The following is a 16,352-nucleotide window of genomic DNA, read 5'->3' as shown; positions in this document are numbered from 1 at the left end:
TACTAAAATGTGAATATTTACATGTAATAATAAACGAAATACTTTTTATGTTTATCCTTGACAAATGAGTGTATTTGACTACTTTGTCTAATAAATATACTCCGATCCAGGAGTCTTTGAAAAAAACATGTTTCTTATTTTTAATATTTATAGAATAACATTTCCAAACTTGGTGTACATATTTCCGGGGGGTGTTTGTCATTTTTGATATTTTTAAATAATTAAATGATTCATTGGTTTTAAAACTCTCAACCACGTCATGCGATATCCCCTCCGAGTACGAGTCTCAAGTTGAGGGTTCTTCTCATCTGAAACGTTATGAAAAATAAAACAACCTGCCCATGAGCCAGCATTGATCAATCCCCCCCCCCGCCCTCTCAGGCCTGATCCAGACCGCAGGCTTTTCTCATGCTAATAATGTATGTGGACGAGAGAAGAGATGAGAGGCGTTTAACCAAGAAGCCCACTGCTGTTGTCGTCTCTCCCTGAAAAGCACAGGAGGCAAAACCGGAAAAATAAAAGCAGAACGCCTCTTCATAGAAAACGGGCCCCTGACAAAAGATCTCGAGTTTTCCCTTTTTCTCTCAAGTATGTCCCTCAGCCAATGGAATATGTGGGAAAATGATGTCAAATAAAGAAGTTTTTCTTGTTTCCCTCTGGCGAGGGCCGACGGCGCGGCCCGCGCGAAAACACTGAGGCCTTTCATCTCGGCAGCGCGCTAATAAAAACAGCAACACATAACACCGTCCCCCGACAAGAAGAATCTGCGTGAAAGGGACGCGGGAGGAGGGGGACAAATTGAACAGAAAAGACCAAAAAAAATTGGAAGAAAATTAATCCCCCACTGCCCGCCAGCCCCCCCGTCCCTGTGCAAACTGGGAGACATTGGGAGACACTGGAAGGGAAAATCTGCTGTCTGATTTATCAGCTGAAGTTTTAAACCCCACCGATGGCCTGCTGCCCCACTCTGAACTTCATGCTTCAGCTAGTGAGGAAAAAGGAGGGAATGGAAGGATTAAAATGAAGAAAAATTAAGACAGAGCAGCTGAAAGGGAGGAATCCCCCTTTATGGGGGCAAAACAATGCGGAGGCTAAATTTTGCAAAGCTGGCCGGGGATCGGGTGAAGTCGTTATTCATTCGAGCCGAGAGGAAAAGGCGACTCAATTACCTCAAGCTGAAGATGCTATCAATGAATCGAGAGCGCATATTTTACTCTATTCATCCGGGCCTCGTTTAAAGTGAAAGGAATGATTCAACCTGCCTGTATGTTTTGTGTGTGAAATTTGATGACGACTTTGTGCCTGCATAATGAATATTCATTGGTTGAAATCCATCAAGTATACTGAGGCCGTTACAACAATATGGCATTATACCGCCGCTCTAGAAACTGGATATGTAATACGGCTAAATGGAACTCGCAAGACCTCAGATGAGGCTTAGGAAGGCCTTGACATGCTTAAATAAGGTTTTGTTTTACCTGATTCTCAACGTTAAAAAAGTCGAAACAAAGTAGCCAAAAAAGAAAATTTGAATATTAAGCAACGATACGATTTTCTTCTCTGCTCTCTTAGAGTAACTGTTCATGTAAGAGACCGGCCCGCAGACTCCGTGTGCGCTGTCAAACCACCCATGTTTCGATCCTGGAAGCAAAGATCGCTCCATATTACTGCAATGACAGACACACGCACGCTCACGGTGTAAAGTGATAGCTCATGTGCTGTCAGCAGCTTCTAGTGAGAGCTCAGAGCTTCGTGCACAGAATGTCACAACAGATTATAAGAGGCGAAAACGTTCTCTGTGACTTTCGCCGAGTCGTATTGACTTTCCCGCCCCATCTCGTTCTCCGTATTGGCACCTCTGACATCATCTCCTTGAGATATTGGATTCCACTCTCACACTAGGTGGATCTATGAGCGCCGATGATATCACGCATCCATGACAAGGTCTGAAACGCATCACAGCATGAAGACTAGCGGTCTGCCGATAAGGTTTTTTTGATAACTGATTTTATTTATTTGATACTGTTTTGATTAAAAATGAGCAAAAATAATGCACATAATATTTTTGAGTTATTCTGACACTAGGGGGAGCTAAAATATTCGTTAGAACATACAGTCTTTGCCGATGACTCTAAATGATAAATACTGCTTCAATAATCGGTTAAGCAATATATACATTTTTTACTAATGACTAATAAGGTGAAAAACACTCAAGGCCAGTATCCAGTCTTTAACATTACAGCTCGCAAGTAAATCCATTATTATGGCAAAGCATGACACGAGAAACCTACATGCTCATCAGTTTAAATTATTTATTTTTTAAGTCTAGTATTTTCATATACATTATTGTGTTGAAGGATAAAGATGAACACACACTTAATACACAGTTAGCACATAAACGTACTACAATTCTCAAAACGGGACAAGCTATGAAAAAAAGAAAGATCTCAAAGACAGCGGGGTCAGCTAGAGGAGGGGTAATGAGTGTAATGGGATTTGGCGTTTTTGTTTACTTTTACAGCATCGACATCCACTGTATGTAATCATTAAAGGGAATTCTGTAGGATTAAAGCTCTGCTACAAATGTCACATAAGTGCTTGCTTGGTTAATTTCCCACTAGATTAATCTCTCTGGGGTTGACCTTTCACATCGACAGGTCTAACTTCGTCACTACAATCAGAGTTGAAAACCACCTCAACGGCACTCCGTTTTTATTCTGTACTCTTCAAGTCTTTATTGAAAGGTTAAAAACACCCCCTGGGCGAGATTCAAAGTATATTGACTACACAAATGTCACAGTTTGCCACTGATCATGGGTGAATCTCGCAAAAACTGTCAGTAAAATGTCCAGGTTCCATCCAACTTTAAATGAAAGAGACATAAATATGAAATTTTCTTTTGCCTTGGGAAAATTCTAGAAAAGTTCACCCAAAAATGTAAATTCTGTTATTTAAGATTTTTTGAAAAAGGCTGATAAGAAAAACAACAGTGACCTCAATTTCTATAAATATCCTCTTTTGCATTCTGGGTAAATAAAGTCATACTTAAAAGGGTATAAGGGTGATTAATACTGTATATAAATGATGGCATAATTTAAAATAGAAATTATTTGATATCATATTTTTTCTCAAAAATTCTCATCACTGCAATGCAAAAACATTTTTTTATATTTATTCTAGCTGTCCTTGAAAAATGTATTGTTTATAAATCAGTATTTATGCATATTTTGCATTGAAATAAAAAACAATATTATATTATAAAAGTACTGTTCCTATAAAAAAAAAGATCCCAGCAATAGGACTGATTTCTAGCCCTATTATATAACAGTTAATGTACACAAAAATGTGTAATGCTTGAATGGTCATAAATGTTTACGTTCCATTTATTATATAAATATCAAATACTTTTTCAATAATAAACATTTTTAAATATGAAAGACTTTTTACACAAAAAAAAAATCTCCGTCGGGAGGCAAATTACCCACCTTGTTTTTAGACTGCGAAGTATTAAGCACACTTCTGGTCTCTTTCCCGGTGTATATGACTACACCTATGACAGTACCTGAAGTAAAGAATAAAATGAGATGAACAACAAACAAACAGGCCATGTGTCTGGCTGCTCTAATGAACAATTAGCTCAAAAAGTGGGTTTTGCAGTTAACGGATGCAGCGCAGACTCAGACAAATGATTCAATATGCAGGACACACAGAAATAAACCGTTACAATGAGGCCTATTATAGTCAGATCAATGGTGCTGCTTTGGTAATGGGCTGATGGGTTAAAGTAAACTAATTACTGGTGGAGAGTGTGAACGCACGGCTAAATGAGAAAGCTCCAGGGTCCAAAGTTCAACTTTGTTAAAACACAACTGAAGTCACAAAGCTTAAATCATTTTCAATGTCTTTAAGTTGACACATTGTTTTGTGTCTAAAAAAGAACGAAACCCGGGCTGCTCTCAGGGGGGTATTTTATGGGCTTGGACTACTGGGGATATCTGTTTCCGCCCCACTGTGTTTAGTGTTGGGTCTGCTCTGTCTGGACGGGATGACGTCACTAGACTGGGTTTTGCGGGGAGATGCAGAAGGACTTTCTTCTGCTGAAGGTCACAACGAGTCAAGCAATGAGAAGAAGCCTTAATACCCCTGGAGAACCGAGACGGGGAAACCACAGATCAATGAAGGGCCGATCGCTGGCACAAACGCGCGCCGCTTGAAGAAAAGGACCTGCTATTATTGTTGGACCGGGGTCAGGGTTCTAAACAACAAACCCCTAGGAGATGTCGCTGTAAGCGTAGCAGCAAAACTGATCTCGGACCCGTTCTTTGGGGAAAAGTTTCATCGACACCGCAGGGACGGGACTGCAAAAAGCCAGACACTTTGGCTTCCCATTAACGACTCCTCATATTTCTCTGCTTGCGAGATTGTTTGAATAGTAGCAGATGAGTCTGGCGGGCTCAAGTGACAAACAAATGGGAGCGCGACGGGGGTCTTGAGTGATGCTGGCAGAACGCCCCGCTATCAACGGCACACTCTTCGACAACACAATAAACTCGAAAGATATTTGACCTGCGATGAATATTTCAGACCTTGATCTTTCATTTCTAGAACACATTCAGGGGAGGCAAAAGTGTAGTGGAATAGCTCACCGGATGCCACCACGGTGCTGGCCCACAGCGTGTTCTCGATGCTCAAGCTCTCGTGGATGGGAGGGTCGCAGTCCTCCTGGGAAAAGAAAACAGTGTGAATCAGCAAGCGGGACATGTTTTATACATCTTAATCTGTTTTGCCTGCATGGTTATCTAGCGCAGGAAAAAGCGGTTATCAATTATGGCCTTTAAAAACCGGGTCGATAAAAATGACAAAAGCCCCAGCACAAATAAATGAATCGATGAACTTTCATCACAACAAACGGTAAGTAGGGAATTAGCCGAAAGATTGAATTACACTAATGCCCGGTTAAGCGACACAGTCCATTTAGAGGGAACAGCGAAATCGGTTTGACTTGATTTGCCCCGTTTACGAAACGAGCCTCGTTCAGTGTTAGCGCGCTCTGCGTTGAGCAGAATTTCATAAATCAGGGAGATGTCCAGAAATGAAATCTCGAGATGTCTTTTCCAGCATAACATGTTGCGGATGAGAGAATAAGATATCTATTATCTGCTGTCGCCTGGGCATAATATACACGGAGAAAGAGGGCCACACACATCGCCTTCTGAGGAGACATGCGTATTCAAGACGGCCCACTTGCTCTTGTCATTTGTCCCGATCTGGCCAGCAGATGTAGCAATGCCAACAGGGATCATCTATAATTTACAAGTGGCTTTATCAAAAACAACCTTTGATCAGTAATAAGAAGGGTTCATTTAGTCAAGAAAGAAGTGTTGGTTAAAGTAAGGACGGACATTTATGATAATTGAGTTACACATTTTTGCAAGTGAACGTTGGTATATAAACATACATTTTTTAACTGGAAATAGTTAATAGCATCAAGATGAAGATGCTACATTCAAAATGATTCTTCCAACGTGTTATGCAAAAAGAAACCGAGAAAGTTTGGTCTGCATCATGCATTCAATTTAAGTTAATGGAACGCAATGCATTTGGTTTTATGTCTTAATCTGCATCTACAAAGAGGCTTTCTTCCTCATGCATGTGCACACAAACAAATATGCTTCTAAATATTATTATGAATAAAAGAGGACAGCATAAACTTCCACTCTTTTGAATTTTAAATGCTATAGACTCTGATAAAAGATTTTGCATTTTGTCAGTGCCGGTGGTCCAGTAGACCGTTCGAGTTACGGCGCTTGAGCCTTTCCTGGCTCCTGTACTCCAGGTCCAAGAAATATTTCCAGCCCAATGACCCCTAAAAACTGCCCAAACGGAATGAAAACTAGACCAATTTTTTTTCAAAGGTGTTAACTGCCAAAAGACGTTTCTATTCCTATATTAACTTATCTGAAAGGTTTCCTAGGTATTGTATATTTTTTTGTTCTGTTGAACACAAAAGGTGTTTTTGGGGATTTAGGAAATCAAACAATTCTGGGTCACCTTTTACTACCATTTTATTTTTCACTGCTATGGTAGTCGATGATGCCAAATGATTTTCAGTTGCTATTATTCTACCAAATATCTTTGTGTTTCAACCGAACAAAGAAATATATACAGGTTTGCAACAACTAGGCTAATTCATAACAGAATGTTCATTTTTGGGTGGAGTGTCCCCTTTAAAAAAGATCCCATGTGTGCTGGAGGCCACGCACGGAAATGGACAAGAAAAGTGTTTTCTCTTCGTAAGACGTGCAAAACTTGCTTAAGAAATAAGCGTGGTTAAATGTATCGCATATGCATAATGTGTACAAGCACCTGAATGTTTAAGTTGTTCAAGACTGCGTATAGCGCTGCTCAAACGTGATATTTGGCAGCCGGAAGAATCAACTGTTGTACACTCAGGCGTGATTTCTCTCACTGTGCAACATGACATGCACCTTAATATGAAACATAATTCGGATGCATTCTCTAATACCGCCGCTATATTTTCCTCTTTGGTTGAGCTGAGCTCCCGCGTCCCTCCCTGTAATGTACCAGTCAGACTACTCGTTCACCACACTTTTGAAAATGGGTCCTTTCCTTGAGTTGCCAGGTATTCATCTGGATTATATATATTTATTACAATTTCTCATTAGAATATAAACATTTTGGCAGCTGCATTACATCATGAAAGTTGCCCAAATCCCGCGTCCCGCGGCTCCATAATTTTTCCCGCAACTGCATTTTCAAAATAGCCCAATTTGTGCCAGAAAACCGCAACTCTGGCAACACTGTGTACCCCTCTCTTTCATCACATCATTTCCTACAATGTATTGTCTGGCAAAAAAACTTTTTTAAATAAAATACCATTACACTTATTTTTTGTTTGTTTTTTCAAATGAGGACGTCCCAAAGAGGAGTGCGATAATACAGCGTCTCATGATAAATCGGTTCCCCAAGTACTTCTTAAGAAAATCCTAAGCTGTTTTTAAAGACAGAAGAGATAAAGGTTAAATGGTCATGCCACCGATTCCACCATACAAAGAGTAGAAATCACATTCGCCTCATCTGGGTTTGATTTATAATAAATGACCCGTAAGGGGACTTTCTCCATCATTTACTAATAAACAGATGTTCTGCTAGAGACTTGTTTGTAGGACACTTAAACTTTGATCGGTTCAATCAGTTCCAAATAATCCGATCAAATCACAGAAGAGAATGAAACAATCTCTATGTCAAACTGAAGAGATGAAATAATAATGTTGAACAGGTGCTTCATCGGACATGCTATAAAAAAGCTTGTGTGGCAGTGAGGTGCGACAGTAAAGGACTGTGGGAAACGGCATGTGGAAGCGAGTCACTGTAGCTGCGGATCTGTGAAAGCGGGCTCACGAGGGTGACTCAGCACAGGAAGTGATCTTCTGCCCCTGCGTGCTGTGTGGCCGAGAGCAAAGACTTCAAACAAAGACAGGCTTCATGTGGGGGGTCTCTTTTTTCCTTTTTCTCCCTCTCACTTTCCCCGGTACCGCGCTAATCTGCTGTTAATAAGGAACTCCGTCCAGCCAATGGGGCGAGGGTGAGCCTAACAACCAGTGATGTCATTGCCGTAGTAAGGAATGCGGACGGTTTTGCATTCCAGAGACACTTCGGCTCATAGTCATGTGAACGGACACACTTTGAGAATCCATGTTATTTTAACGTGCAATATAAAAAAACGGTTAGGTTTTGTTCGCCGGGCAACGGCACAACATTAAATACCTCTACAAAAATCTAACAGCGGGTATAAATTGAGGTCGTGACGTCACGCCACACGCAAAAAAAAGCCTCGTAAAAATTCCTTCATTAACAGCAGTTTGTCTTACCCTTGTGAAGTTTCCTTCAAAACTGTGAATGTCCAGTTGGGGCTTCTGGGCGTAAACGTAAGCTCTGATGGAAAAGAGATCCTGCAGATAACAAATGAAAAGGTCAACAGTAAATCAACAACAGAAATGTCAGGCGAACAAAGTTCTGGGCCGGACCCAAACCCAACCTCTCGTTCGTGCAAGTATTATGGCAGGCCTCAAACTGACTAACAATCACAGATTCTCATGAAAATAAGCCCCTTCTGACATCCTGCCACAAGGCTGTGTTTCAAACAGAACAGATATTGCAGACAAAACAAAAGTAATTAAAACGAAACAAAACTTTGACAGGCTGCTTACAAATTATAATGACTTTTGCATTTGATGACGTGTCCTGTAGTATGAAAAACAGGCATGTTTTACCATCTGACAGTCAAGCCCACCGGGTACCCGATCCGACCGCTGCTTTACTATGTCGATCATTCGACGACTCGCTGAAATTTTAATTCTGTGATCACATTAAGTGGTTTCGGAAAGACAAATACAAACGTGAACCCGCGATCGGGGTGAGTGTCATCTCCACGCAGATGCCACCGGGAGACAGGCCGTTCGGCGGATTCCAGTTGTCTATCGGGGTAAAATTACCGGCCCTTGTGAAACAAACCCTCCGGCCAGTAAATCAGATACACAGTGATATCAAACATGAGCCTCGCTACCATCATCCTGAGAGAGTCTGAATGTGGACACATCACTCACTGACTGCGGGGGTAAAGTTACCGCCTCATCTGAGAACACGAGCAGCTGAAATTTGATTTGGGATGCTGTCGATGTCTTTGACGGTTCAAATCATCATTGATGATCACTTTTTATATGATGTATATAATTTATCATTTTGAGCGAGAACATTTTATAGAATTGGTTGAATGCCTGTTTTCATGGCAAGTGAGAAAAACGACACTCTGGATTTTAAGTCAAAATAACAAAGCAAAAAATAGTATTTGAGCGTCGCACTGTTTGTTCATAAAATTATTAATCAAATTTCTTTGTATTTTTAGAGAACAAAGTTAGCATGAATACCTGCGTAAATGTGTAAGCATTTGTGCTCTTACCCCTAAAGCAGAAAGTCTCTGAGTGCAAGGAACAGCGACTCTCAGTTTCCAGTCTGTCTCTCCATCCAGCTGATCTGTTCTAATAAAGCACGACCCTGGAAGCAGATTGTATATATATCAGATATAAATGTCTGGTTATTTTTCATCACATACCGTATGTGATTCAATATCCAGTGATGTGCTAATGCAATTGATTTTCCTCTTTATTTAAACAAAGATAACGTTTGAGAGCTGAAGATGTGTGAAGGACACTGCATTTAACATCTGTGGTGGGTCAAAGCAGTGGCCCCATGCATTAAAGAACTCAGAATGCTCAACATAGTGTTCATATTGATCTGAAACAAGACTGATTTAACAGCAGACAGTGGACAGAAAAGGTCACAGTGTTTAAGAAGAATCAGTGTTCACTAATAATGTACTGAACATAGTGTGTGTGTGTGTCACAAATCATTTAAATCAACAAATCATATTTATTTAAAAATAATTATAATAATAAATTATAATTTTGGAGGAAACTTTGGGAATTTTTGCAGATCAGTGGCTGACTAAATGCAAGCATTTTTGGGGGGAAATATGATTTGGACATGTTCTAGATATTTCGCTCGAGTCTTTATTAACTGATTTCTATATAGTAATGCATTATCATCTTCTGTTTTTATCTTCCCCACAAAACATCTACTAAAGCAACTTTATTTGCCAGTTCATGCAGAATTTAGCACAGAGTAAATACATTTTTCGAGGAAAGACTATATCTACAAATACGAATGAAATATTTATTGTTGTATGAAAATCTATTTTAAAATGATAAAATAGGAATAGCTTAAATTGTTAACATTGTGTGTTCGTTGGGCTTTTCAGAGCCGTCATGTGTTTTAGGACACTGAAATAATAACATATGACATTCAGCAGAAATGATCAAGGCGGTCTGAAAGCTGTAATTTAAAAGCAAGAGTTGAAACTCACCGGTCTTCTCAGAAGTTCTCAGGAAAATCATATCAGCAGGAATTCTCTGATTCTATAACACAAATCATTAAATGGCGGTTAAAGCTCAAACCAATTTCCACGCCATTCACAGTAGAAAAACCAACGGTGGTTTAAAACCCAGCTAGCAGCGCATCACGATCAGGCATCAGAGATGCAGATCCAGTGGGTTCAAAACAGGTAAATGTTGATTAGAAATTTAAGCAAGCAACAACGTTTCACATTTCTATGTACCTTTAGACTATTGAATTATGTTTTTTAGAGCTTTGTAAAACACCAAATTAAATTCTGATAAATTGTGAACTTTTGGTTAGTTTTGTTGCGTTTCATTAGGAGCACAATTTGTTAACAGGGCAGTTAAGAACATACGGTCTAAACCCGTATGCTGTTCTATTTCCCATGAGACACAAAAAAAACATTTTAAAAGAATCTTCGCACAGCTCTTTTTCACATTTAATGCCATAAGACAGCTTTGAAAGAGGAGTGATTTCTCATGTGTTTTCATTTTTTAAGAAGTATTCACAGCTGCCATCATATGAAAAAGTGCTGCCTAATACGTTTCTCAAAAGTGTTCCTTTTGCATTTGACAAAAACTGTTTAGAGAACCTTTGTGGGGTACACTATTTCTTTACCTGACTGTTAAGTCAGAATCGCTTTCTTTTAAAATCACTTGACTGAGGTTTAATTTCGGTTAAAATGCTACCTTTGGTCTACGAGGAACCTAAATAGCGCCGCACCTCACAGACTTTTAGTACAGAGTCAATGTCTTTTCCCCGTGAAACTACTGCTTATAAGCTTTTCAGATATGAATATATTAGCTATGCTGAACTTGCTATATGGTATATATGATGTTAGTGTCTCTGTCCTGTAACAATAGTCCTATTTTTGCGTTCTGTTGAATAATTGAACAAGGTCGTTTCCCTAGCAAGCAATTAAAGTGAACCACAGACAGCGAGAGAGACAGACACAATGTCCCACTGAAAGAATGACAGGATTTCATGTGACGGATCACATAGCAGCACGTTTATGCTGATACCTTCAACAACAAAGGAGGGGGAGAGATTAAAAAAGAGACAACAAACCTTTTCCACAATGATTAAATCTCCGACCTGTATGTCTGAGCTCTTGACTTGAACCTTCCCTGAAAAGATGGACAAATAATTTCAATGAAAAAATGATCTGAACACTGATTTTGCAATGAATTTTACCAGAAACCTGAATTGAAAGACTATCTGATCTTTTGTGAAAAGACACAAACTGTTTGAAACAAAAATACCATGGCCGCTCAAAAAAACAATATAATTTATTCTATATATCATTCTCATGAACTCCAAAGGTTGAATACAGCCTTACAGGAATCCCACCATACAGTAGTATGGGCATATGGCACAACATTTACACTACCAGTCCTATGTTTGGACACATCTGCTGTGCTCATTGTTTATCATTACAATTTTCCACATTTTAGAACAAATAATAAACTTTGAGTAACACACATAAAAAAAAACTAGCACCAAAAATCGTAAAAAAAAAATATTTGGACTTTCTTCTTAGAAGTAGCCTAGACTACAGCTCGGCACACTCAACACACACCGCACACTCGACAAACTTCATCAAAGCTTTTGTTTTTAAACAAAACCAAAGTAGTTCTGGCTAATCTTGATTGTTATAAACACGTCCAGCTAAACTTGTGTCTTGGTATCAGAACTCCTGTCATCACTCTGGTCACCTCTCATTGTAAGTTTACTGTACAGCTGCGAGTTCATCTCTTTATCTCTCCTGCATCGCCGAACTTCGTCAACTGCTTCTCTCACCATGGTGACGGACAACACAAAACCCTGATCAACAACAACAAAAGAAACAAGCAAAGTAACGTATGAATGAACAAACTCGAAGGGCTGGAAACAGGGTTTACATAGAGGTGTCCCGAACTGTATTTGGATGAATTTTACAGAAACGATAACAAAACACCAGTCAAATTGTTCTGAGAGACAACTTTCACATCCATATTTGCAATGACTTTAGATCATTTTTGTAATGGATGTACGTTTACCAAGGTGTCCTAGTAGAGACGTATCACTCACGTCGACTATGAACATGTTCCACTAAGTTTGACAACCAGAAAGTGTATCTCAACTGTTTATTATGATTTGCAACATAAACTTTGGGGAAATGTTTTGCTTACGAAGTGCATTTGTACTATCATTAAAATAAATGGTATTTGGTTTGACAATTTGTTATATAATGCAATTTTTTAGTATGGTGTGTCCAAATACTTTTTGGGGCCACTGTATGCTGCGGTTTTAATGACTAACTTCATCCGGTTAGCTATACTTACCAGCGGGGCCCAGTAGGTATACAAATATCCGATCTTCAACGATGGGACAAACTGAGAACAAGCCACCACCAGAAAATACAGGTTGAGGAAGAACTTAAATTGCTGGTAGAGAACCTAAAAGAAACAAGCACTGAAATGAATATTCTCTGATGTAACACTTGCTAAATGCATCACATGAATCAAAAACCTGGTTTTGTATGCAGTGTTGTCAAAACGATGATAAAAGCTTTATATCTGTTTTAGCACAGTCCGCTGATACATGTGGCATGCAAACACAGTAGTGCACCTGATTGGTTTATACATAATTCATCGTACAAGCTGCAAATACTTTGCCAAGTGCACATACACAAGGCGCGTTCCTCTGAATAAGACATTGCCAGCAGTCATAATACAGTAGATCGCTTACACACTCAGTGGAAAAAGATACGTTAGATTGCTGTTACTTCACAGCTAGTTACACATTAACCTGATTACCGAGCAAATCTGCTTTGAGCACTCAGGGTACAGATTTCACTTTAAACAGCCCGGCGAGAGATAAACGCAGGCACAAACCGCGATGGAAAATCGACATCAAAACCGCTTTTCCACACTTTTAATAGAAAGCACATGTCTAGCTATAAACTCAAACGTGTATAATATAAATAACATTAATAAAATACTGCTAAAACATCAATAAAATATATAATAGCAATGTCAAAACATGCAAAAACCAAAACAACATGCATCAGAGCTTTCTATATGGCCTTACCCCTGGCACAAAAGTGACGATGTTGTATTTCTGGTTCTTGATGGCATTCTTGGGGTACTTCTCTTCACATTTCTCGGGATGTCCAAGCCAGACTGTCCGAGCCTTTAGCTCCTTCTTCCTGCGACATGTGTGAACCAGACATTCGCAACAGCTGCGTGACAGAGAGCACGGGAGGAAAGAGATCATCCAGTGATTAGACAGATTCACAAGAAAGGAGGACGCAGCACTACAGGCGCAGTTTAGGCCTGGACTCTGGTAATGGCTTTAATTAAAACAACCCCCGCCAAATACTCAACAAACACGGCTGATCTTTGCTCCTAATTTGGAGCGTTAACTCATTTTGAAAACTGGTTATTTTATAATTATCTTCTAATTCATCAGTTAAAACACAAACGTGAGGCCTTTAAGGGTTTTCTCCGCTGGCGTTGATACAACGTTAATGCAAGTGACGGTAAAGAGAGGCCAGCCTAGTTTCACTTGAACTTTGGGCAGACAAAACAACGCACTTCCACTAAGAAGTAAAAGAGAGAGAAGGTGTTTTACGAAAGCCTTGCGAAAGTACAGAATGCACGGATGCGTTTGGGGTGGTCTGAGCCTGGCGGTTAACATTCTAGGCTAATAACCAAATGGTTGCAGGTCTGAAACCCACAAGGAACGGTTTTTACTAATAGCTATCAGTATTGTGCCCTTGAGCAAGCAAGCCACTTAACCCTTGGTTGCTCAAGAGAAATCTTCTCTGTAACATATCGTCCTTCTTCAACACTGTGAAAGTAACGGAAATGCGTTTACACGGTCTGGTGACATTATGTGACTGAATTCCGACTGTGCAATTTGTTTCACATTGTTTGCAATGTATAGGCAAGCATTGGTGTGGATTTAAACCTGGAAAAATCGATTCAAGTCAACACGAAATGGCGTTTGCAACGCACACTTCAATATTGTGTACTTACAAGTGTACTGTTATTTTGTGGACAATGATAAACCAGGAATCAAAGCTGAAATCCTTCACATTGGTTAGATTTAATAAAAAATATGTTATTTTGGATAAGTGCATAAGAAAGTCAAAACTCTCTTTATACCTTAAGTAAACGTAAACCATTTTTACTTTATAATCATGAATAATTATTATGATTTAGAATTGGAGCTGTTGGATCGGATTTTGTGCCAGTTTGCCATAATGTTCACCCACATATAGAAAATTAAAGAAAACTGCGATTTTTTTTGTTTTAAATAGAGATGGCGAGACCGACGTTTAAACGCAGATTAAAGTATTTATAGAAATATACAAGTATTGCTCTTCCACGCGGGCCTAGCGATATCAAAAGTGAACAACAAACCTGTAGATGATGTCCTCTGTAACAACCCCTGCCAAATAAACCCCTCCCTATTAAAATCAAACCTGATTCGCTGTGAAGGTCAGAGACGGCGGCAAACACTCTGTTGACCTTCATATTCATTTTATATTCTAGCGGTTCCCTGCAGAACGGCGTGACGCCGTGCAGGTGCGGAGCTTGTGCTCTGCTCAGTGTACACAGTCATGCCGGTTGGTTTGGCTGGCATTGAACTAAATTACATAAACTTTGAACAAAATATAATAATATTTGCGTTGGCCTCTTGTCTGTAAGTGCCAGCGCTCCGATTCATAAAAGAGATTATTTGCTCAAATGAACGTAGTGCAAATAATAGGGCCGTTTGAATAAGCGGAGTTATTCTGCTTGAATTATTTGTTCATTTCATAATCCTCCGCCTAAGCACACAGAAAATTACTGGAAAGCATCAAACTGGTCAGCTGTGCGAAATCCCATTTGTTCATTAGGAGAAAAAAAATCAATACCCAGCTTAGAATTGAGATGCGTCGCAGATAAAGTGGAAGAGTCAAGAGGACGCTTTCATAATATCGCTAATATCTCTTTTCATCGCACTTGTGTCATGTGTCATTGACGTGACAAAAGGCATTGTGATATTCTTTGAACGTCGGCCCAAAATAGACTTTGAGCGCTGATGTTGTTGGCTGCATAAGCACATTTTCCGTCAGAACGTTTGACCTTCTGACTGATGATGCGAGGAGAGCACCTCAATCCAAAAACACAACCTGCGTTTGTGTGTGCATTTCATGCACAGTTACCGGTGCGTTCAAAAGGAGCCGCGCCAACCTGGCAAAAGCGCTACAAACACACACTATAAGCTGCACGCCTAGCGGTCACATTTTATTAACAAAAAGTTAAGGCCAAAATTGTCAAAGTGGAAATGTCTGGATTTTCTTAGCTCAACATCCCTCTATTCTTCTATACTACCTCTATTTTGAGGGAAGCAGCATTTGTTATATAATCAATCTTGTGGTCCAACCTACAGGTTTGGAATGACCTGAAGGTGAATAAATTATTTATAATTTGTCATTTTTTTGAAAGATCTTTGCCTTTAGCATGAGTACTTATGCGGGGATGTTACCTGCTGCAAAGGACCTTCCATCCACCACAGAGGAACCAAGCCAATCCTCTCCGTCTCTGACCTACTCTGGCTCTGGGCAGTGTCTGATAGTCACTTTCGTCGTTTTCGAAAGCTTCCTCTGACATCATCAACGGCATCTCATCAAGGTTTGAGGATTCGTCTTCAAACTCATACCTGAAGTGTTACAAGAAGACAAAACTGCATGTTAAAAGGATGCTCAGCATCATGATATTCTGCAAAAATTATTTACAAACACCAAATGTAGCACTTTATAATAATATATGAAGTAATAAAAAGCCAAATAGCCTGCAAAACAACAAGTTTAAGTCAAATGCAAGGCATAAATAAAATCAACAGTGACCTTGTCCGTGTTATTTACCCACAAACGTATTTTTATTTTTATAATTTATTATCCATTATAACAAAAAGAAAGGACAGCTTTAAAATCACCTACATGAATAAGCACAACAAAATACACTAAAGTTTAGGAACCGTTCTTCTCCCACATTCAGCTCCCCCGCATTGAGACGAGTCTCACACACATCTCAAATCCAGAGCGGCAGAACGCTATTGTGACACTGTGAAACAGCCAAAGTCCCACGAGGATATCAGCTTCCACACAAACAAAAGCCAAGCCGTTTCTGCGCCATCTCCACTTCAGCCTCAGCGTCAAAACCTGCACGTTCCCCTTTCTCTCTCGAGCTATCCGTGGATAGATTTAATTCATGCAATTAGGCCTTGGTGACCGCTGCAAGCACAGACAGCCTTTTGCAGTTAAACAATGAAAGAAGCATAAAAACACATACCAGATCCAGACAATGCAGACTGAACAGGCCTCATCAGATAGTGATGTCGTG

General features: G+C 39.7%; 1 protein-coding gene across 2 annotated transcripts in view; it reads right to left on the bottom strand.

Annotated features, from left to right (window-relative positions):
- The window catches only part of atp9b (ATPase phospholipid transporting 9B), a 38,916-nt gene that overhangs the window by 20,419 nt on the left and 2,145 nt on the right, over positions 1 to 16,352 (bottom strand). For both annotated transcript variants that reach the window (XM_056741178.1, XM_056741179.1), the window contains exons 2-11: positions 15,496 to 15,669; positions 13,048 to 13,198; positions 12,300 to 12,413; positions 11,691 to 11,799; positions 11,044 to 11,102; positions 9,944 to 9,995; positions 8,981 to 9,075; positions 7,893 to 7,973; positions 4,647 to 4,722; positions 3,486 to 3,562 (exon numbers count right to left, since the gene is read on the bottom strand). In XM_056741178.1, coding sequence (XP_056597156.1) covers positions 3,486 to 3,562; positions 4,647 to 4,722; positions 7,893 to 7,973; positions 8,981 to 9,075; positions 9,944 to 9,995; positions 11,044 to 11,102; positions 11,691 to 11,799; positions 12,300 to 12,413; positions 13,048 to 13,198; positions 15,496 to 15,669 — 988 coding nt within the window. The remainder of the gene's footprint in view (positions 1 to 3,485; positions 3,563 to 4,646; positions 4,723 to 7,892; positions 7,974 to 8,980; positions 9,076 to 9,943; positions 9,996 to 11,043; positions 11,103 to 11,690; positions 11,800 to 12,299; positions 12,414 to 13,047; positions 13,199 to 15,495; positions 15,670 to 16,352) is intronic.

The sequence above is a fragment of the Triplophysa dalaica genome, chromosome 25 (genome assembly GCF_015846415.1).
Source record: "Triplophysa dalaica isolate WHDGS20190420 chromosome 25, ASM1584641v1, whole genome shotgun sequence".
Classification (NCBI taxonomy): Eukaryota; Metazoa; Chordata; class Actinopteri; order Cypriniformes; family Nemacheilidae; genus Triplophysa; species Triplophysa dalaica.
The sequence above is the reverse complement of the archived record's forward strand: the minus strand, read 5'-3'. Positions and strand labels throughout refer to the sequence as shown.